At 32.3% G+C, this 24,060-nt stretch overlaps 2 protein-coding genes across 2 annotated transcripts; one reads left to right on the forward strand and one right to left on the reverse strand.

The window, feature by feature from the left end:
* The first annotated feature begins 80 nt into the window (after window positions 1-80).
* On the forward strand, window positions 81-5,990 carry LOC121229529 (ubiquitin carboxyl-terminal hydrolase MINDY-3). The gene is made up of 7 exons (XM_041114128.1): window positions 81-784; window positions 2,367-2,445; window positions 3,073-3,221; window positions 3,781-3,904; window positions 3,998-4,183; window positions 4,707-4,778; window positions 4,895-5,990. Exons 1-7 carry the CDS (start codon window positions 390-392, stop codon window positions 5,720-5,722), a joined length of 1,833 nt encoding a protein of 610 aa, XP_040970062.1. The 5' UTR covers window positions 81-389; the 3' UTR covers window positions 5,723-5,990.
* Window positions 5,991-7,780: 1,790 nt separating this feature from the next.
* On the reverse strand, window positions 7,781-9,775 carry LOC107914111 (sm-like protein LSM3B). Its single transcript, XM_016842866.2, has 3 exons — window positions 9,438-9,775; window positions 8,572-8,667; window positions 7,781-8,093 (listed from the first exon to the last, which is right to left on the reverse strand). Exons 1-3 carry the CDS (start codon window positions 9,552-9,554, stop codon window positions 8,013-8,015), a joined length of 294 nt encoding a protein of 97 aa, XP_016698355.1. The 5' UTR covers window positions 9,555-9,775; the 3' UTR covers window positions 7,781-8,012.
* Window positions 9,776-24,060: the final 14,285 nt, after the last annotated feature.

Genomic DNA, 24,060 nt, shown 5'->3' on the forward strand with positions numbered 1-24,060 from the left:
ACGTGTAAAACCTGTGTAACGCATCAGGGACGTAATGGTCAATCAATATGCCCTACGCCTCCAGTTTTTTTCCTCATGACTTTACTTTTCCTATTTTAACCCTACCGAAAATTTTAATCAAATCGGTCGTCCTTGTCTTCTTAAACGGAATTTCCACTCGTTTCAATTTAATGTACAGCTCGTTAAAGCCAGCCTGAAATCTGAAATCCTAACTTGTTTTCAGGGTTTTCTATTTTTTTTATTTTAGTATTTATCAGTCATTGAATCTGAATCAAAATCAAATTCGTAACAATATGGAAGTTAAATGTTTTGTTCAATTCGATTGATCCCTATATAAATTCAACTGTTTCGAAGCCTTGAATTGCTAAAATTCGGTTGCTGGTTATCAAATGGCGGATCAACAAGAAGAAGAAGACCTGAGAATGGCTCTACGGATGAGCATGCAGAATTCGCCGCCAGAGCCTAAACGGAGCAAGCCCAGAGACACTGCCATCTTACCGGCGACGACAACGCCGGAGGAGAGCCGCCAGTTGCAGCGCGAGCTCATGGCAGCCGCAGCTGAGAAACGGATGCTGGCTGCCGCTAAAAGCGCTCCGCCTTCTAGTTCTCAGTCCAAAAACGAAAGAAGTGGAGATTTCGAAATGAAAGAGGCAGAAAAGAAAGCCAAAGAAGTTAATTTAGGGAATGAATTGTCAGACAAAGAAGCTCATCAGTTATTTGCTATGGTGTTTGGAACTGGCGTTTCAAAGGATATACTTGCTCAGTGGAGCAATCAGGGTATAAGGTAAAGTATATTATTTTACTATTACTTTAAAATTTTAATTTGTTTTTTTGATTAAGTTCACTGCTCGTAGATTGGGAGTTACTTAAGGATTTAAAATTGATGGCTCAATTGAATTTTCCTTAAATACGGTGGTTAAAGATTTTGATCCCAAGATAAATTGGCGGCCTAAATTGCAATTTGAATTTGTTACACTAGAATCAAACTACTTTTTCTATATAATGGAATATTACATGCTATGGACGGTTTTCTACATATCAGACTTCGAAGGAAATTTTTAATTATTTGGTTAATTTTTGTACTTCATTTTGGTATGCTTAATGTATTTGGTGGAAAGTTTCGTCTTAGTTTATGAGGTAAACACTTTTTACCTGGAATAAAACCAATATTAGGAGTCTGAATGTTTTCTTTATTGGTATATGCAAACAATCCGTAATGCTTTTCAAATGAATTGCTGGAACAATCAACACTTGCTACTATGCACATGTTTATCTCACAGCAAACTTATTAGAAATGGTTAGGATGATTAAGGTTAACGACTAGGGTTTCTTAATGAAAAACTCTGTTGAAGTTGACTAATAATTAAAATTTGTTGTTGCATGGGGTTAAGAATTGATGAAGAAATATGAGATTTAGAAAGCCACATTGGAGCCATCCTGGTACTGTGGACAATAGCCACGAATAGTGTTGTGGACAATGTTTAGCAGTTCAGGAGCAGAGTTTCATGGACAGCACATTTCAGTTAGGTTCAAGTCTACAAGGGTTCAATCAAAGTCTGGAAATTAGAGAATAAGATGAATCCAGGCTTTACACAGACTTTTCCGGCATGATTCTTAAGTTTCCATAGGCCTTTCATGCTCAAGGTGCTAAATATCTGCCATACTTGTTCTATATTAATTGGAAGAAGTTACCTCTTACATGTTAATTTATTAAGTGAAAGCCTTGAACCAAAAGTGACTAAGCATCTTGGACTTAAGAGTGTACAAAATCTTGGATCTTGACGTCTTACAGTGTATGTTATCCAAGTATGAAATCCAGAAGTAGACCCTTCTTTGGACTGTGTTATGACATGGTTAAGTCTCGGTTTGCTATGACTATGTTCAAGTTGAATCACCTATTGTCAATTGATTTTAAGTTGGATACTTGACATAAATTCCCTTTCCTTCTACCTTTAATAATCCTAGAAATTAACCCCTGAAATTCTGTTCAACCTAGCCATCAACTCATTAAAAAGCCCAACCACACTGCAGTAGTTCATACCTTGATGAACATAAATCCTGGATCCACTATGTTCACATGATGGTGATTTGATTGGTGGCCTAACTGGTAAAAGGCATGAAAAGGGTTAGTAAATCTTAAACTGAAAGATCTTAGAGATGATGGCAATTGTGAGTAGGTTTATCTACTTATAAATCCACCATGTGCATCTTCCTATTATCGGAATGCTAGCAGGCTATGATCATTTGCAATTCTTTGTGCTAAATCATCTTAATGTATTATGATTGCATGTTCTGAACCTGGCCTGGAAATTTCTGGTAATTCTTATATTTGCTTATTGCCTAATACATGCCTAAATATTATGCAGATTTAGCCCTGATCCAGAAACATCTATGGGCCTAGTGCAGCATGAAGGTGGGCCCTGTGGTGTCTTAGCAACGATACAAGTAATTCCTTTATTTCTCAGTGTGTGTGAGTTTCATCTACCAGGCAGCTTGTGAATTGTCAATTGGTGTGCCATCTGAAGTTCCTAATGCTTTCAACAATTATTTGATTTATTTTGCAAAACCAGAATTTATGTAATTGCCGTTTTTTTTTTCTTTCTCTGAGTGGGCTAATATTATGCACTGACCTTAGAAAAATTTTATTCTCTGGATTGCTTGTTCCATGCTTTTTAGTTATTGAATAGAATTATTATATTATTGAATGGATATTCAAATATGAGGAATATTGGATCCATTTAAAACATAGCTGTTAAATTGACTTAAACTTGTTATTTTCACCAGTGATGGCTTAAACTTATTATTTTTGCCTATGATGCACTTATTTAAAATATACCTTAGAAATATTATTTCCACCAGTGATGCACTGTACTTATTTACTTATTTTCTGCAACTTTTTTGGGATGTTCATTTTTAAGAGAACTTCAATTGATACATGCTGAGTTGATGACCTTATGACTACATTCTTTAGCATGGCCACCTTATTTAACCTAGTTTGATTTCTGTTCTGATGTTTGTCACTTGATAAACATTCAATGCCGCTTCTGCTGACAATGTTTCGTCTCTGTACAGGCATTTGTTCTTAAACATCTTCTTTTCTTTCCTGATGAATTGGGTAAAGTTGTAGCAAACATGCCACAGAATTTGAATTCCAGGAGATCCAAAAGTCAATATGTTGCGTCAAATAATTTTTCTGCTTTTACTGAAGATGCAAAAGCAAGGTAATTAAATTTTACTGCTAACTTGTATGATCTATTTCTAAACTGCGTAAGGACAGGTGTTCTTAACTCACATTTGTGTTTCAAAGTTTTCTAGCATATGGTTCATGATAAGAAAGGATTAAACACATGAGCACTTTTATTTGCAATTTTATCCAACAGTGTAACTCCTTTTCCTGCCTATGGTTGCCTTCGTATTTGTTTTATTAATCATCTAATTATCTCCCATGTCTCAGTGTTCGTTCTAATGATTGCTTTTATGAATGATAGAATCTGTACTGCTAAAATTGTTGTTTGGTCAAGAAATTGGGAAAAGTTAAAATGCCTGCTCTCGTTAGGCAAAGTCGGGTGGATTGTGCAATTTCTCATTTGTAGGCGTCTTTCCTGAGGTGCATTGTTGTTTGTGTGGACTGCTAGTGGTATATATTTTGCATTATTTCTGTAATAATCAGTTTGGAAGGAATATTTGCTTTCTTATTCAAGTTTTGCAGCTGTTTCATAAGTCATAACCTTTTCTTTTTCCTGTTATCTATTTCATTGAATTTTTTGTTTCTGTACACAGAGCCCTGGTTAAAAGTATGAGTGAGATGTTATTTTTATGTGGAAATAACAAAAGGGCTGTGATTGCAACTTTAAGTGTTATTTCCAATGGCATTGAAGGATCTGAAGGCAGTTCAAAGGATGTGGTTAGTGGAATTGTGTTGACCTAAATTCTTAAGAAATTGCCGCTATGCCCTTTTCTGTATTATTGCATGCTGATTATTGTTTGTGTTTGTCAGATCATTGCACAAGCACTTGAAGGTCTTTCAATTGAGTCTGCTTCTGATTTGCAGAAAGTTCTGAGAGTAGACAGATACACATCACCTACAAGTGCCTTTAAGAGGCTTGAAGCAATGATTCCCATTTTTCAAAGTCGCATGGGAGCGCTGCTATTCCTTATCTCGGCATTACTTTCTCGAGGACTGGTGAGTTTGTTGGCTTGAAAACTCCTTATCTTCATCAATATTTCTGATAGTTCGGAATTCAAAAGGGTGAATGTACCTGAGAGGTCCCTCTACTATTAAATGGATCAATTTAGTCCTTGTACTATAACAAAGAATCATATAAGGCCAAATTGAAGTAGAGCTAACATTTACTCTTTAAGAAATATCGTTTAAAGTTCAACAGAGTTAATATGTTTAAAATTCTTATGGTTCTGTAAATGAAATCTTTTGTTTTGAACTACACTGCAATTGAAAAAAAATTTCAAGACATCTTTTACACAGTAAATGTCAGCTCTGTTAGAATTTGGACTTGTTTGATTCCTTTTATTTGTGTAGGGACTAAATTGAACCATTTAATAATAGAGGGAATAATTTGATCCAGTCCCTATAATACAGGGACTTCCCAAGTACTTTAACCCAAGAGGAAGCATATACCTCTATGTCCAAAGTTAAGATTTTGTTTGCATGGGGATGTAATTTTATCTGTGCTTCCTTATTTCTTTAGGACTGTGTTCAAGCTGACCGTGATGATCCCAGCCAACCCCTGGTAACTGCACCATTTGGCCATGCTTCTCAGGTATGTAAATTTGCCTATATCCATTGACGGGATGGGGGTTTAATATCTCCAAATTGGTAGTGCTGTCCTTGATGCATTCTTCCATTGTAATTGCATCTTATACAAAATTATTTCAGGAAATTGTGAACTTATTGCTCTGCGGGCAAGCTGTTCCAAATGTATTTGATGGGAGGATGGATTTAGGTGGTGGTATGTTTTTGAAGGGCATATCTACAAGTGTGGAGGTTGGGTTCCTCACCCTTCTGGAATCCCTTAATTTCTGTAAGGTTGGTCAAAATCTAAAATGCCCGAGATGGCCGATATGGGTTGTTGGAAGTGAGTCCCATTATACTGTCCTGTTTGCTCTGGATACAGCTGTTCAAGATGAGAATGAATTGGAAGAAAGAGAATCACAGATCCGGAAAGCTTTTGATGCCCAAGATCAGAGTGGAGGTGGTGGGTTTATTAGCGTGGAAGCTTTCCATCAAGTGCTGAGGGAGACAAGTATCCGACTTCCATCTGAGAAACTTGATAGCCTCTGCAACTCAGGCTTCATAGTATGGAGTGAGTTCTGGCAGGTTATTTTGGATTTAGACAAGAACTTGGGAGGTCTTAAGGATTCAACTGGACAGATGGGTAGAAAGATATTTGATCTTTACCATTTTAATGGGATTGCAAAATCAGATTTGAATGGCAGCCAAGCAACAGCCGAAGGTGAGACTCCGGTACAACGACCCAGGCTTACGAAATTGAGGGTTTCAGTACCCCCAAGGTGGACCCCTGAGGAATTTATGGCTGATGCTGCGGTTGCCCCTGGTAATGCAGGGAGTGAATCAAGTCAGAAAGACGCAGAAGTAGCTAAACCAGAACAACCTCACCAGCATGCACCATTGGCAGACTGCATTAGAACACGCTGGCCTCGTGCTGTTTGTAATTGGATCGGGGACCCTCCTAGTATAGTGTGAATGTATCATCTCAGGGATTCTTACCGTATTGTTCCTGCTGCTGAGAAACACGCTGGAACGGAAAGGTGGCAAGATAGTGGTAAACCTGGTTGATTGCAAACGAGGCAAGTTATTTTCCTGGTTTCTGTCTCTTCAGGTTCTGTTGTGTATTTTCTGTAATCATTGACATTCTACTTCAATTTTCATGTGTTAATTGTTAAACACTGAGGGGGAAAAAAAGGATGATCTCATCTCTTACGTCGATCAAATGGGCATTCAAGGGTTTTTTAGATAACTAACCCAAAAAAAATTAAAAAAATTATGAAAATGACCCTAATACTAGATTATTTAAAAAAATGACCTAGTTTTTACAGTGTCAAAGGGTGCCTCCACTTCTCATGGCGGCACCACCTCAAAAAGTGACTAATTATTACTTTATAATTACAAAAATAATAGGATGAAAAAATTTATTTTTTTGTGTCACCACTTCTCAAGGCAAAACCTGTATAAAATTTTCATATTTTTTTTTGTGTATTTTCAGAGTTAATTAAAAAATATTTTTTATTATTTTTGGTGCCACCTCTTTTAATGGAGGCAGTAAATTGGATTAAAATTTTTTTTCTGGTCTCCTTTCATGGAATGACTAATATCTGTAAAAATGGAAAACCTTTCTCCCTTATGACTACTTGAGATATAAGCCCCTATCTCTTTTACTGTTACATGGGGTATTTCGATATGGATTATTAATCACGTAACCATTACAAATAAAAACTTTTAACTGTGTAACTATTATCTTAAAAATGACATTATATTTTACGCGTTGTTATACATATAATGGACATGACGAAACAATTTTTTTCTGTTAAAGAACATAATAATAAACATCTCTTTCTTTCAACATAACACATTTTTTTTCTTTTAACCTAACAAGAAAAAAATTATGACCTTGTGTTGAGGTTGGGAGTATAGTAGGGACTAGGAAAAAGAAGATTTTAAACTGTTCTGGAAACATAATGTGAAGTGGTGGCATAAAAAAATTTTAAAATTAATATTGGTACTGCCACATCTCAAGTAATTATTAGGAAATTTTTTTTTACAGATATTGGTCACTTCATGAAAAAATGACACTAGAAATTTTTTTTAATAAAATAATAGAAAATATATTATTTTTAATTGACTTTAAAAATATATAGAAAAATATGAAAAATTTATACGGGTGCAGCTTTAGGAAGTGGTGACATTAAATTTTTTTTATCCTATTATTTCTGTAATTATAAAGCAATGATTAGATCACTTTTTGGAAGTGGTGCCATTGTGAGAAGTGGAGACACCCTTTAACACCGTAAAAGCTAGGTTATTTTTCTAAATAATTTAGTACTAATCTAAAGTAACCCGGCATTCAAGGTCTGCGTTTGCTGTTAGTAGGAAAGCATATTAGCATGCAAATGTTACGATCTCTTTTTCTTTTTTTTTTCTCCTCCACTGCAATTTTGTCCCCCTCTGAAGCTCTTCACTTTGATTCACTTGATAAAAAGTATTGTACTAATTGTTTCTTTTTTTAAAAAAAAGAAAAGTATTTAATAATAAATTTGCCCTCCAAATATAACTAGAAAGGGTATAATTTGGATGCCGATTCACATATTAACCTGAAAAGGCAAGATTTGGAAAAATGCTTATTTTGCTAACTCGCCTTTAAAATCATTATTTTAACACTAATATATATAAGTTACATATATGTAACATTAATAAATCGTATTTATATTTTAAATATGTGATTAAAATAATGCAAGACGAAGCAGCATAGAGCAATCCTTATACCGCCTCCATTGCGGCGTTGCATTCTCCATATATTTTAAAATATATAAACATTAAGGTGTTGGCGATTATTTGGGTAATGGTTAAAACCATGGGATGATTCAACCAGAACAGCGCAGATCAATCATCAAACTTGAAATGAAGTATAATCTACGGTCAAAACCATTTCATTCTTTCAGCTCCAGTACCATTCATGGCAAGTTAGCTTGCCTGATAAAAGCCAAGAATTTCATGTCCAAATGGTTCACATTTGAAACTTAAGCAGACAATGAAAAGAGTTGTGTTCCATTATTCCCTTTTGTCTGAAATAGTAGATCATACAAAAATATTCCATCAATGATCTAAAAATGTGCAAATGTTCCATCAATATGTAGTAATTATCTTTTAGAGGATCAATGATACTACAGCATCAACAGCATAGTGTAGGAAATTTGATGAAAGGATTCATCGTGTGATTCATTCCCATAAAAAGTGACTAGAAACTTCGATCTCATAATCAAGCAGTCCGTAGAGGTGGAGAAACCAATATAACTCCATCTCCCCTAACAAAGAGAAATGGAACCGTGCGCTTTGTAGTCTGAAAAGAGGGAAAACGGGGTTATCATCCAAAAACATGAAACAATAACCATAAATCAGAAAGAAAATTTCCAGCTTAATAGGAGAAGTTCATGTTTGCTTCCACTCTATATCCAGATTCTTGCATTACCAAGATAAAATGAGCTCATTCTGTTCGTCACTAAACAAACACCTTTAAGGTTGTATTAGTAAGGAATCATAGCTAAAAACTAATTATAACAAGCCAGTATGATTGTGGTTTGAGTCGTGAATAAGCAGTCATTCTTCTAACTTTAAATGAAAAGTTAAAACAACTCTGAAAATGCTAACACCTAATAAGAAAAATGCATCTGTTCTTCATGGCAAATAAAGGGAGTAAATTACTTGTGAGTTGTGACAATTACAGCCAAAACTTACTACTAAACTTGCCTATTACCTCTAGTTCAAACATTAACTATTAGAACAAATAACAATCGTAGAAAAGTAATAAGATAACCTACCCGAACAATCTCTTCATAGGTTTCATCATCTATTTCAACCGTTGTAACAACCTCTTCAACATCACCTAGAATCATATTCAAATGCTGATCATAAGCCTGCAAGCCACATTAGAGAAGAACTAGGCATCAAAATAAGAGCTACAAGCTTCTAAATGTTAAGGCCAATTATATTTCCAAGTAATAAGGATATAATTCCTAATTACTCTTATTAAGCAAGAAAAAACTCTTCTCGAAGAATCAAAGGGATCTAGAAATTAAGAACATAGATTATTGTCATAGAGTAGATGAACCATCCAATAGACAAACTAATAATGCCCTCTCAAGCTCTTCACCAACAGGAAAGGATGATCTAGAAATTTTACGAATCAAACAAAAAGTTGCATCATTGCAGCACATCAATTGGACGACAGACAACAAGTCGTACAATTTGGGGGGAAAGATAACGAAGATTTCAATTCATCCAGTTTAGGCATATTAAGTATATTCATGCAATTGGTAGCATTTCGCATATGAGCATAGAAGTCGCAATATCCTAGGGTTAGCCAATACTATCTGAATTAGCATACCCTAAATAAATGAAAACAAACTAAGAAAGGGAGCCCTAGAAAGGAATCACTCAAGATTTTGATTCATCCTGTTTAGGCATAATTAAGCATACACATTGAACTGATAGCATTGCGTGTATCAAGGGCTAGCTGATACTATCTGAAGTAGAATATCCTAAATTTAAAAAAAAAAAGGAAGAAAAAACCCAAATTAAGGAACCCTAAAATGGAATTGGAAGACGGAACATTAAAAGTAAAAGAGGTGGAAAAGGGGAACCCTAGAGTTAGAGGTATCTAGAAAAGGGGAAAAAGGAAACGAACATGGAGCTTGCCACGGAGCTCACGGTCAGAGCGGAGCTTGACGTAAATACGCTCGTCGAGGCTGAGCCTTATCAAATCCAAAGGCTCCTTCACCGCGCTCTCTTCCTCGCTTGCCATTCTTTTCGCTCCCTCTTTGTTCTTTCCGTCTCAACAGTGAAGAATTGGGTTTTAAGCCTTTTAGGTTGCAATTGAAACTGATTGATTATACTACTAATACAATTATGGTAAAAACGCTTCTCCGGTCTTTCTCAATTTTGATTTTGAACAAATTGATCCTTATAAAAAAATCGAAATAATTTAATCTCTATCAAATTTGAAAGTTAGCAACTAAGGACAATAATCTTAACCTTAGTGTTTTCCATCAATTTTACACAGATTTGACTGGTGTAATAACAAATTAGCTCTTATAATTTACACATTCTATCAATTTAGTCATGATTTAACAAATTTAGCCCGTAATATTTTTATAAAATATAAATGATAGGGCTAAATTTATTGAATTTTTAGAATCAAGACTAAATTAATAAAATATGTAAATATTAAATGTTAAATTTGTTATTATATAAATCAAAATTATGTACAATTGACAAAAGATATTAACTATGTGATTAATTGTCCTTGATGCTCACTTTAAAAATTGACATAGATTAAAAGATTTTAAATTTTTAAGAAATACTAATTTTTTCAATTTCAAAATTGAAAGACACTGAACACATAATGAAAAAGAAAAAGAACATGAGTTAATAAATTGATATAAGGTAAATTATAATATAATTTTATAAAATGTTATCCTTTTAGTCGCATTTCACTCGTGATATTAAATTTATTTCTATAAAATTTTAATTTAATTATTCACATTTCACTTGTGATATTAAATAACTAAATAACTCTATTAATTTATTTCTAGATTAATAATAATTCATTACACCCAAAATATCATGGTTTTTAATATAAGGCATTCAAAAATAAAATTTAATAAATAATAAATCATATCAAATAACAAAATTATATAATACATAAAAAATTAACATATTTAAAATTAATTTAAATTGTGAGTAAAAATAAGTTTAAATATGCAAATACCTGTGATTAAAAATATTAGATGCACTCAAATTACATTTTAACTCGTATTGTTATCTTTCTATAGCACGTTAAAATGTCGTCATATTAGGTAAAAATTAATTATCGAAATGTCAAAATGTTGGTAAAAAAATCAACTTTAAAAATATAGTTATAAAATATTTATTTGACGATTGACTCATTGAGTCATAATTAATGTGGTAATTAATTTTTTTTATAACTTTGATCAATATTGAGTTAGTATTGAATTGATTTGTGATACCAACTCAATTAACAACATTATCAATATTAGATTTTGTCACAACCATGATGTGGGTGAAAATAATGATATTAAAATTATATTTAAAAAATAAAAATTCAAGTTATAGGTTAAATGGTAAAGTGTTTATAATTAAACATTCTTTTAGGTTTGACTTCAATCTTTAGACAATATTGCATTTTTAGTTGTTTTATTTAAACATTTCATAAAATAGTAAAAGACGAAGACACCATTAAATTAATATTAAATTCTTTATTAAAAAATAACTTTTAAGTAATTTTCTAATTGAGTTAGTCTCGAGTTGACTTATGACATCAACTTAATAAAACACTTTATATAAGCAAGTATAAGTTCAAATACAAATAATGTGGATCAAAAAATTTATGTAATAATATTAAAATGTAAAAAAAAATTAAAATAAAGACTTGATTGAAGTGTTAAGTTGAGGTATTATAAATGCTAGTAGTATTGGTTTAAAACTTTAAATTACTGTATCCAAAAATTGAATTGGTTTTATTAAAAATATGAAAGGACAAAAGTATCATCGTAATAATATAATTTATTTTAAGTATGAAAGATTGTTTTGTAGTTTTTTAACTGATTAATGTCTGATTGATATTTGACACTAAATCAAATATTTAACCATTAATAATGCCCTTAACTGAGTTTAATGTTGTCAACTTACACATTTCAATTAAAATCGTATTTAGTTCTTTTTTTTTATAAAATTGTTACACGAAGTTTTTACTTTGTCAACGTATCATAATCTAATATTATTATATATTATCATTTCATAGTCTAAAAACCTTAGAAGGAGGCGGTGTATGAAATAATCATGCATCAAAATGTGGTTGAGTCGTGCCTAATCCTTTCATCCCCACATCTGTTTATGCAATTTTAGGGGTTGCACCAATCCCATGCTTTGAATGTGCCTAATATTCCCCTTAAGAATGCACGCTCCCACACCACTCTGGTGCATTTAGGAATGTTCCCCCCACAAAGATGGTCCAACATGACACATATATGTTAATTGTTTATCATTATGATCCTGACTTTAGGTGAAATTAATGGTGGAACAGCGTACAACTGTGGGAGTTTAACACTATGATGGTGGCCCATCCCATGGCAGTAGAGATGTAAATGGGAGAAGGTTGTTGGATATCTGCTATTTTCTTCTACTTGTTTTTTTTCAACTTATCCATCCCCACATCAAACACCTCTGCCCCACTCTCTGTTTTGCTATAAACTACATCTCGGTTGTTAAATGGTCTTTTCATGCTTGAACTTTCACATTGCCTTGCATTTTCATTCAACCTCTCTATCTATGTTTACCCACTATAATAAATACAAGTTTTACACATTAATTAATGGTTCATATTATGTGTAATAGCCAATAGGATGTTGAAATTTATGAGTTGGATGGACACTGAGAGATCTCATTGACTTGGTTTCAGTGATCCTAAATCTCCCACGTACTTGGGAATTTATTTCCTGCCGTACCATGACTGTATATAATAAATTAATTAAGGCTCTGATTAATGAATTCACATAAAAATTAAATAAAATTTTTAATTTTTCTATAAGTTTATATTATGTGAAGTAAGTCATCTTTTACTTTTTATTTATTTGCGTAAGTGAAAAATGTTTTGTGGGTTTGTTTTGAAATTTATCATTAACTATTATTATAATTGTTGCATATTGTTTTACCTATTTTTATATTTTTTTCAAATAAAAATTATATTTTGCTTTATTATATAATTCCAATTTTTTATATCATTTAAAAATTAATTAAAAATTAAACACGTAAATTAACATGCATTGCATCTAACATTAGAAACTAGCATATATAAAATCAAGAGCGATAAACTTTTATTCCATTATGAATCTTGTGATACACGTTTACTTGGAGGATTCCCAAGACACCATAGCTCTAGCAAACGTAAAAACATATCCTCATGTGGATATTATATCTTTACTATAGAATGTTCAATTTACATCATTATATCGCTCTGATATTGCAACGTATCTTGTATAGTGGAGTTCATAATTTATCGTGTATCTCAAATATTTGAATGCCCTTCTTATTTCTTTCTATGATTCTATCCGAAATTATTAGTAAATTTGCTTAAGTGTTGTACAATTCATAATGTACATTAAGCTTCCTATTATTCTAGAATATTGCAATTAGTGTATTGTTGTTCCAATAGGGTCGGAAGCGTGTAAATTATTGTACTAAAAAATCACACAAAGTTCAATTCCCAGGGAAGAGAGGTGGATCACATGGATCTCTTAAATACCAAGTCTTTCCTTAGACAGAATATCCCTTCTATAGTAATTTAATGGCACAATTAAATACTACTATTATACCCTCAAATATTGAAAGAAAAATAGGACAAGAAAGAACACAAGAGTTTTAACGAGGTTCGGTAAATTATACCTACGTCCTCGGGCACTAACACCAGATGATAACTTTACTATCTTCAAAGTATTACAAACAAATAAAATTCCTTAAGAATTCTCAAATGAGAGAAGAGAGAAAACTAAGAGAGAAAGATTGGTTGGGATGATTGAAATGAGAAATGAGAAGGCCTATTTATAGTTGAGGTTCAAGGACCAAACAATAAATAGCCCATTATCTCAAGGACCAAAAAAAAATTATCCCTTGCCACTTTTCCAAAGTTGGTGGTTGTCATTATTGATTGTCTCCCATTAATGTTAATGGCAACCATTATTAATTGTCTTCCATTAATGTTAACAATCTCCACCTTGAAGATTTGATTAGGATAATCACATCTTCACACACTTCCTTCAACTCCCCAAATTCGATAAAGCTATCTTTTGTAGTGCCTACAAATGCGCTCTCGAGCGCCATACACCTGAAGGTGCTCAAATTCTCAGGATGTTAATCCAGTTCAAACAATGATTAAACTTGATTGTTGTTATCACCTTGGTCATCATATCTGCGGGATTATCTGCTGTCGGAATCTTCTGAAGTAGAATTTTTCCTTTTTCAAAGACTTCCCGCACAAAGTGATATCTTACGTCGATATGCTTGGTTCTTGAATGATAGACTTGATTTTTCGCTAAATGAATAGCGCTCTGACTGTCACAATATAAACTTATGTGACTTTGAACAACTCCTAAGTCTTTCAACAATCCATTAAGCCAAATAACCTCCTTAACAGCTTCTGTAACTGCCATATATTCTGCCTCTGTAGTAGACACAGCTACTGTAGACTGTAAGGTAGACTTTCAACTTACTGGGGCTTTCGCAAGAGTAAACAGATACCCCGTAGTTGAACGACGTTTATCTAAATCACCAGCAAAGTCGGAATCAACATATCCAACTACAAACTGACCAAGTGCTTCATCCTGTTCAAAAATTAAACCAACATCTACGGTTTTTCGACGATACCGTAGAATCCATTTCACAGCTTGCCAATGTCCTTTTCCAGGATCATGCATATACCTGCTCACAACTCCAACAGCTTGTGAAATGTCAGGCCTCGTACACACCATCGCATACATCAAACTCCCAACTGCATTAGCATATGGGACTTTCGCCATATATTCTCTTTCATCTTTAGTCTTCGGAGATAATTAAGCACTAAGTTTCAAATGAGAAGCAAGTGGGGTACTTACATGTTTTGTGTTTTCATTTACACCAAAACATTGTAATACATTTTTCAGATATTGCTTCTGATTTAAACAGAGCTTGCCTCTCGGTCTATCTCTACTTATCTCAATGCCGAGAATCTTCTTGGCCTCACCTAGATCTTTCATCTCGAACTCTTGATTCAACTGAGCCTTCAGCTTATCTATCTCATTTTGGCTCTTCGAAGCGATTAACATATCATCAACATACAAGAGTAGATAAATGAAAGATCCGTCATGCAGCTTCTGCAAATATACACAATTGTCATATTTGCTTCTTGTGTACTTCTGCCTTCTCATAAAGCTATCAAATCGCTTGTACCACTGCCTCGGGGATTGCTTCAATCCATATAGCGATTTGTTAAGCTTACAAACCCAATTTCTACCACCAGCATCTGTGTATCCTTCTGGCTGAGTCATATAGATCTCCTCTTCTAACTCACCATGCAAGAAAGCCGTCTTAACATCAAGTTGAGCTAGCTCCAAATTCAACTGTGCTACCAAGGCCAACAAAATTCTAATGGAGGAATGCTTCACAACAGGGGAAAATACATCATTGTAGTCAATTCTCTCCTTCTGAGCGTAGCCTTTAGCTACCAATCTTGCCTTGTAGCGAATATCCTTCTTGCTAGGAGATCCATCTTTCTTTGCGAATACCCACTTGCATCCGATTGCCCTTTTACCTTTCGGTAATTGCGCCAACTCCCAAGTATTGTTCTTCCGGAGAGACTGCATTTCTTCATCCATGGCGCTTTTCCATTTATCACTTTCTAAGCTTTGCATTACTTCTTGATAAGTGATAGGAATATCATCAACAACGGGAAGGGCGTAGGCCACCATATCAGTAAATCGAGCAGGTTTACGAATTTCTCTCCGTGGCCTTGCAACTGCAACTGGTTCTGGTGTACTTAGTGGTTCTTGGGTCAGAACCTCTTCAACCTCTAATTCCTCCATTGTGGCTGGAGAATTAGACTTATTAACTGGGCAAATCCCCATCTGCTCAAACTCCACCTGTTTTGGAGTACACTCCACCTGCTGTGGAGTATTGCTCGTCTGAATATCTTTATCTGCTACCTTTTTCAATGTGGCAGATTCATCAAAGGTAACATCTCTGCTACAGATCATTTTCTTTGTGCTTAAGCACCAAAGACGAAATCCCTTCACTCCAGAAGTGATTCCCATAAAGAGAGCTTTCTTTGCCCTCGGATCTAACTTTGACTCCTTCACATGGTAATATGCAGTAGTTCCAAACACATGTAAGGAATCATAATCTGTAGCCGGTTTTCCAGACCATACCTCCATAGGAGTTTTTCTTTCTAATGCAGATGATGGCAAACGATTAACAAGATGACCAGCGTATGTCACAGCCTCAGCCCAAAATTGCTTGCCCAACCCAGCATTGGACAACATACATCAAACTTTCTCCAGCAATGTTCGATTCATACGCTCTGCCAATCCATTCTGCTGTGGTGTATCCCTAACTGTGAAATGTCGAACAATACCATACTCTTGGCACACATCGAAGAACGGATCACTTTTATATTCCCCTCCATTGTCCGTCCTAAGCCGCTTGATTTTCTTGCCAGTCTGGTTTTCGATCATAGTTTTCCATTTAAGAAAAACTCTAAGCACTTCATCCTTAGTTCTTATGGTATACACCCAAACTCTTCTCGAAAAGTCATCAATAAAAGTAACAAAGTAGTGTTTTCCTCCCAATGAAGGTGTCTTGGAAGGCCCCCACACATCTGAGTGAACATATTCCAAAATACCTTTTGTATTATGGATAGCAGTACCGAATTTCACTCTCTTTTGCTTTCCCAGAACACAATGCTCGTAAAATTTTAATTTGCAAGCCTTTGCACCTTTCAACAATCCTTGCTTTGCCAGAATTTGCAAGGATTTTTCGCTGGCATGTCCCAACTTCATATGCCACAACTGTATTGAGTCCAATTCTTTGTTGCCGGAAGCTGCAGCGACTACTCCAATAACTGTACTACCTTGGTAGTAATACAAGTTATTTTTCCTGATGCCCTTCAATATCACAAGTGCGCCAGATGTCACTTTCAAAACCCCATCTCTCATAGTAACAACTGAACCATTGGATTCCAAGGCTCCCAATGAGATGAGATTTTTCTTCAAACTGGGCACGTACCGAACATCAGTCAGAACTCTGGTTGATCCATCTTTATTCTTTAATTGGATTGAACCTATCCCAACAGTTTTACAGACATTGTCATTGCCCATATAAACAACTCCTCCATTTAGTTCTACTAAATCAGAGAACCACTCCCGGTTAGGGGACATATGATAGGTACAACCCGAATCCAATATCCACTCATCTGAATGGAACGACGATGATGATGCAACCAGTGATAGTTCAGAGTCACTAGTATCATGCTTAGCAACACAAGCATCTACAGCAGCTTTTCCCTTATTCTTCAGCTTTGGACAATTTTTCTTCCAGTGGCCTTTCTCATGAAAAAAAGCATATTCATCTTTCCCGAGTCTGGACTTTGACTTTGATCTCCCCTTTTGAGTTTTCTTCCGAGTGTATGAACGACCTCGGACTACTAAAGCTTCTATATCTCTGATTGAGTTTTTCTGTTTGTCCTTCTTTCTCTGTTCATAACTGTATAAGGCCGCACAGACTTCGCTCAGAGATATATCACTCCTGCCATGAAGTAGAGTAGTTTCTAGGAACTCAAACTCTTCAGGAAGTGACCCCAACAGCATCAAAGCCAAATCTTCATCTTTGAATGTCTCATCCATATTCACCAAATCAGTGACTAACTGATTAAATTTGGTGATGTGATCATTCATTGTGGTACTTGGGACGTATGTGAAGCGAAACAGTCTTTTCTTCAAGTGGAGCTTATTTTGACTGTTTTTCTTCAAAAATTTTTCTTCAAGTGCCACCCACAACTTATTTGCAGAAGTCTCCTTTGAAAAAGCATACCTCTGCTCTCGAGAAAGGCATGATCGAATTGTGCCACATGCCAACTGATTGATCGCCTTCCAATCTTTCTCCTGTACATCATCTGGTTTCTCTTCATCAATGGCAATGTCTAGACCCTGCTGAAAAAGGGCATCTAGAACCTCACTTTGCCACATACCAAAATGGCCCGTGCCATCAAAGATCTCCACGGCCAATCTTGCATTTGCAATTGTCGGTCTTATCCACATGGACGATGTTGAAGCTCCTACACCGACCGTTTTCTCCATAATCTTTCAATATACCTAAGGAAATCTTTTCTGATGTGGAAGATCAATTTAAACTGCAACCACAGAGCATACTACGATTAACCTTCGGCTCTGATACCACTTGTTGTTCCAATAGGGTCGGAAGCGTGTAAATTATTGTACTAAAAAATCACACAAAGTTCAATTCCCAGGGAAGAGAGGTGGATCACATGGATCTCTTAAATACCAAGTCTTTCTTTAGACAGAATATCCCTTCTATAGTAATTTAATGGCACAATTAAATACTACTATTATACCCTCAAATATTGAAAGAAAAATAGGACAAGAAAGAACACAAGAGTTTTAACGAGGTTCGGTAAATTATACCTACGTCCTCGGGCACTAACACCAGATGATAACTTTACTATCTTCAAAGTATTACAAACAAATAGAATTCCTTAAGAATTCTCAAATGAGAGAATAGAGAAAACTAAGAGAGAAAGATTGGTTGGGATGATTGAAATGAGAAATGAGAAGGCCTATTTATAGTTGAGGTTCAAGGACCAAACAATAAATAGCCCATTATCTCAAGGACCAAAAAAAAATTATCCCTTGCCACTTTTCCAAAATTGGTGGTTGTCATTATTGATTGTCTCCCATTAATGTTAATGGCAACCATTATTAATTGTCTTCCATTAATGTTAACATGTATTCCTTCACCTTTATTATTTGATAGATGTAAACTTAAGTCCATTGGTATTTTGCAATATTATTGTGATCTTCACAAAAATTTCGAAGAAATTTTTTCAACATGGTGAGATTGAGACAACGCTAGTCCATCAAGTATCTTCAAAACGTGCAACATTTGCAACACCCAAGTCTTTCATGCCAGACCTTTTAATTAACATATTCTTTCTAGACTTGATCATGTTATCAGCTATACAATGACTTAACAAATTTACACACTTTATGTTTTTTTTTCCTTTTATAATAAACTCGTTGGATTTGTTGTATGGAAACCTCTTAATCAAGGTTACCATTTAGGAAAATTGAATTTATATCCATTTGATGTATTTCTAACTTGTTATAATTGCAATCAAGGGCGGAGCCAATGGGGCTGGTAGGGGCCCCGCTTGCCCCCAAAATAGAAATTTTCACCTTTAATTTTTTTATAATTTTAAAAATTTTAAATTAGTATATGGTAACATTACACTTTACCCTCCCAAGAATGAAAAAAAAATTAATTTAATCTTTTAAAAATTATAAATATATTATTATAATGGTGAAATTTAACTTTTTGCTATCATAAAAATTATAACATTATTTCGACCCCCCTCAAAAAATTTTCTTGCTCCGCCCCTGATTCCAATGGTTTTTAATGTCCATGAATGTGTGGTGAATAGAAAAGAGAAATTTATGAAAATCAAACCTTAAAATTGTTGGTATGTGGGAACAAAAAATAAACTTATGAGAAATTAATGAAGGTTTCAATGTGTATAATCATGTCTTTTTTTTTTAAGTTTTATTCGCCCTCACCTATATTTTAATGTGCAAAAGAGTTACAATCAAATAAACCTTGAGAATACAATAAAAGTTCAATGTTTAAATGCATTTTGCAATGAGCACTAAATGGCGTACAACAATATCTTTTATAGAATAATCTACTAATATTAGAATTTAAAAAAAATGACATTTGTTTTTGAATTCTTTGAAATCAGTTTTTGGTATGTCATGCAGATGAAATTTGTCTTCTATTTATAGAAATTTTCGTATATCTTTTTATAGAGACATAACTAAACAATAGATGCTTATGTGGATATTCACATCCATTTACAATCACATAATTAATCATTTGATATTACTTAAATAAGGTAACATAACTTTTTGTACAAACACATAACTTATCACTTTTAAACAATGACAACTTTTGATTAATAACCAAATGTTACTTACAACTTTTTCATTTGTAATTATTCAAATATATTCAAAATATAAATAAAAAAATTAAAAGATAAGTTTAAAAAAGAAAATTTGGGGGTAGTGCTCATAATTGTATAGTAGTGCTATGGTGGTATCTTTCAAACACTGTTTTTTGCTTTTAGATTTAACAAAATTAATGATGAGACTAATAATGCACCATGAACAATAAATCTGAATCATGAATTTGTCGACTTTCACCACTTTATTTCTTTTTCATTATCCATAGTTTAAAAAGAGCACAGTTCTATTTTGAAATATATATATATATATATGAAGATAAAAGCATAGTTTTATCATTCTGCTTTACAATTTAAAAATATATATCAAAAGTTGTATACATACATAAATCAGTTTCATTTATATGACTCGTGCATTGTAATATAGAGAAATGCATAATCCAAACCTTTTTCTTTTATATATTAATTCATCATATAAAATATTTAAATAAATTAAAAATAAAAATATTATGAATTATTATATTTCTCATTATATTATACGTCGATAATAATAGTAGGAATAATCACAAAGCAATAAGAAATAAAAACAAGAATGCATAGATTTTATGTGAAAAACTCTTATCGAGAAAAACTATGGATAGAAAATGAAAAATTTACTAATGTTGAAAATACAACGATACAAGAAGTTCGACCCTCGATCTTTCACTTCCATAGATCCCTAATTTTATCTCGAACTTTTCAAGTCGAGATTCAAATCACACGGCTTTAACCGTTGTAGCTAAATATCAGACTTTGTAATTGATCTAAAAAATGCAAAGATATATATGTATGAAAATGGAAGAAAATAATTGACTATGTATAATAAAGAACCCAAACATACATTATTATATATATAACACTAAATAAATAGGGACAAATGGATATGCATGATTTTGAAATTATAAAGGGTGTAAGACAAACTAGATTTAATGAATAAGATTTAAATTTATATCTGGCCATCTTTATCAAATTTGACTTATAAAAATTAATTTTTATTCAAAAAAAAATATGATAAATAAAACTATGCATATGGTTGTAATCGGAGTCACGCAATAGTTCATATTATTATTAGCACACCTCATAGATAAGATAACCCTATACCTAATAATATAATATCTACTAATTTTCTCAAATTATATTCTATTTTACCCTCAAGATGTTGGTTATTTTTCTATCCTGCAAATTGTTACATTGCGTAACCAAATCTCTATCCTTTTATCCAAACAAATGTCTAAACAAAAAAAAGGTATAATGTCTAATTGAGTCCTTAACATTTATATTTCTTTTAATCAATTTGATCTTTATTTTTTTTAGTTAAATTTGACCTTCAACCTTTTAAAATAACTTGAATTTAACTATTAATTTTTTAAAAGAGTCAAATAACTAAAATATTAAATTTTTTATGAATTATACTCCATGCTATTTTTTATGAATTTTTTTATTTTTTTAAATATTTTTAGATCATTTGTTGACATAGCATATAAAACAAAAAGTGACATGTCAACATAACGTACACGTGAACTACCATATTGATTGCAATGTTTTAGTCATATTTTTTTTAAAAAAAAGTGATTTAATTTTTTCAAAAGGCTGATAAATAAATTTAGTTAAAAAAAAGTAAAATATAAAGCTGGAGAAATGTTATTGTTGGTAGTCTCCCTAATTTCTTCCTCATGGTAACATGTCTATCAAACACATGGGGCCAATGCTCTTTCTTTCTTGCTCAATTTGGGCTTTTTTAGTGCTCTCATTGGCTCCTTTGGGGTCATCTGATATGTCAAAATATATGTTCTCTAAACAAAATTCTTATATTTTAAAATATATAAATGAGTCATTTTTTATGAGGATTTATATTATGAAGAAAAAAAAAGGTGAGTGCTGTTTTGCTAGGTTGTAATTTAAAAAAAAATTAAAAATGTTATTTGTAATTTAACAATTAACACCATGTACATCAATTATGTGAATTAAATTGTTGAATTAAAATTTTAATATTATATAAATGTAAAAAAGGAAAGTGAGATAAAAAGTAAAGAGCATTTAAAAAAATATGCATCTACCATTTCTAGAAAAGAGAAAAAAGAGAGAAGAGTAGGACAACAAGTAGATATAATTTTACTTTTAACAAAATTAAATTATTGTTACTCATAATTTTATGACAAGATTTTTTTATTTTTTATTTTTTTTTATTTCTCAATGTATAATTGGGGAAGGGGATGGGGTTATTTGGGATTGAATCCAAGCTCTCGTGTTTACAACATAATTCTCTTATCATTGTATAAAAATAAGTAGAACAGTAACTATAAATGCAAATAATATATGTTTGAATAATTGTAATTAAAATAAAATGTTATAAAGCACAATATATTGATAACAAGGATATCTACATACCTAAATTAAAACAATTTTTTTAAAAAATAGTTCACACATGACTATACCATGAAGTGAATGGTTTTTTTTTAAAGGTGAAAATTTGCAGTATAATATTTTTTTGAGAAATAATTACATTTAGTGGGAAAAAATGTGAATAATTTTTTTAATGGTGAGAAATTATAGTGGGTAATTCAATTTTTCTAAAATATAGTTTAATTAAGAATTTGAAATTTAATTGGGTTAGGAGAGTGACTAATTAAAAAAACAAATAAATGAATTTTATAAAATTTTAAAATGATATAATAATTTTTTATATTTTTGAATTTAATAGATTTGATTTTTTTAGTATTTTTTACCAATTGAGTTGATAAATGTATTTTTTTTTTTACATTACAAATTGGAAGAGTGATGTCATTATCTAAATCAATATTTTAAAAGCCAAGTCGTAAGTCTAACGCAAAAATTAAAATATATTCTAAAAGAAATTATAAACTGATTCAATTAATTTGATAGTCAACTTTTTATTTTAATTTTAATTTTTTATCAATTTCAAGTGATTTACTTATAAGTTAATTCAATTTTTAATTTGTCCAAACTGATATAAGCACAATTTTTCAATTCTAACAACACTGCCCTAAACTTTAAGCTACCAACACAACTTCCAACATTAGTTGGTTTGTATTTTAGAAGAAAAAAAAAACAAAGTAGCTTAAAACATTGTAAAAAAGAATTAGATGCAAATAAAGCCCAAGGTATATTCCAAAGACATTACAAAAGAAAAAAAGAAAAGGGGGGAAAAGCCTTATAATCATTTACCATTTTGTTTTAATATTTATTATTATTATTATTATTATTCTGTTAAATTAGGGTCATTGATACCTCAAACACTTGCTTTCATGTTCTAATTATACTTAAAATGAACATAAATGGCTGCTGCAACCATATATATGTTAAGCTTTTAATTTAAGTGAGTTGGGGCACATGGATTTGTGATTGGTGATTGCTTCTATCCTAATTTTTTTTTTAATAATTTTATTATAAGTTTTGATGATATTTATTTTTCTATACAATATTTAAAATTATTTATAGTCTCTCTTTAACACATAAATAAAAAGATAATGCGCTTCAGTATATTCAAACTTACGTCCTCTTACATTGACAACTATATATATACCAATTGAATTAAAACTTAATCGACTATAAATACAAAGAGTTTTAAGAATAAATAAATAACATAAAATATTGAAGAAGAGTATTTTTTACAAAACAAACATTATAAATAGAAAAAACAACAGAAGCAATAGGATAACTATTGTAGCTGTCATAATTGTTTGAAAAGTCATTGTAAGCATTTTATTTTTAGCCCATGCTGATGAGTCACATTCAAGTGATTGCCTCATTACCTTTATTTTTTTTATATAATTTTATTTTTATTTAAAAAAAGAAAGATTAAAAGATACATATTGCACTGGATGGTTGCTTTTTACAGCAGTCGCCAACTAGTAGCAAGTGGATATGTTTATACCTTGTTCCTTTTTTCTTTTTCACATTACAGCCCATAACTATATAGTCTAGTGGCATATAATTTTAAGCACTCAAAAATATTTATTCAACCAACTAATATTCTCAATCTCATACATATATAATAATTCCCAACAAGAAAGGAAAACGCAACTTGATATGATCATATCTATATTTATAGTTTTTATATAATTTAACATTCTTTATTATATTTTCTATTAAATTTTTAGATATGTAGGACGAAAATTGTCAACTTGTAAAAAAGAAGAGAGAAAAAAAAATGAGAATCAAAGAAGGTGGATGTGTTTGGGGTTGAGCTGGTGGGGAGATAAATGTAGAGATGAAACCACATGGTAGACAGCATATATATATATATAAGTGTACATAATTCACATGATATGCCCACCCATCATCCCCATGTGAAAGTAAAACCTTTTTGTCTCTATGTTTATTGTAACTTTTCTTTATGGTCCACCAAATATGTATTTATTTACACCCTATACACAATATATACATATAATGTATGTGTGTGTGTGTGTGTATGCATGTATGGATATAAACGAAAGTCAGCTAGTCACCCTCA

This window comes from Gossypium hirsutum, chromosome A05, assembly GCF_007990345.1.
Source record: "Gossypium hirsutum isolate 1008001.06 chromosome A05, Gossypium_hirsutum_v2.1, whole genome shotgun sequence".
NCBI lineage: Eukaryota > Viridiplantae > Streptophyta > Magnoliopsida > Malvales > Malvaceae > Gossypium > Gossypium hirsutum.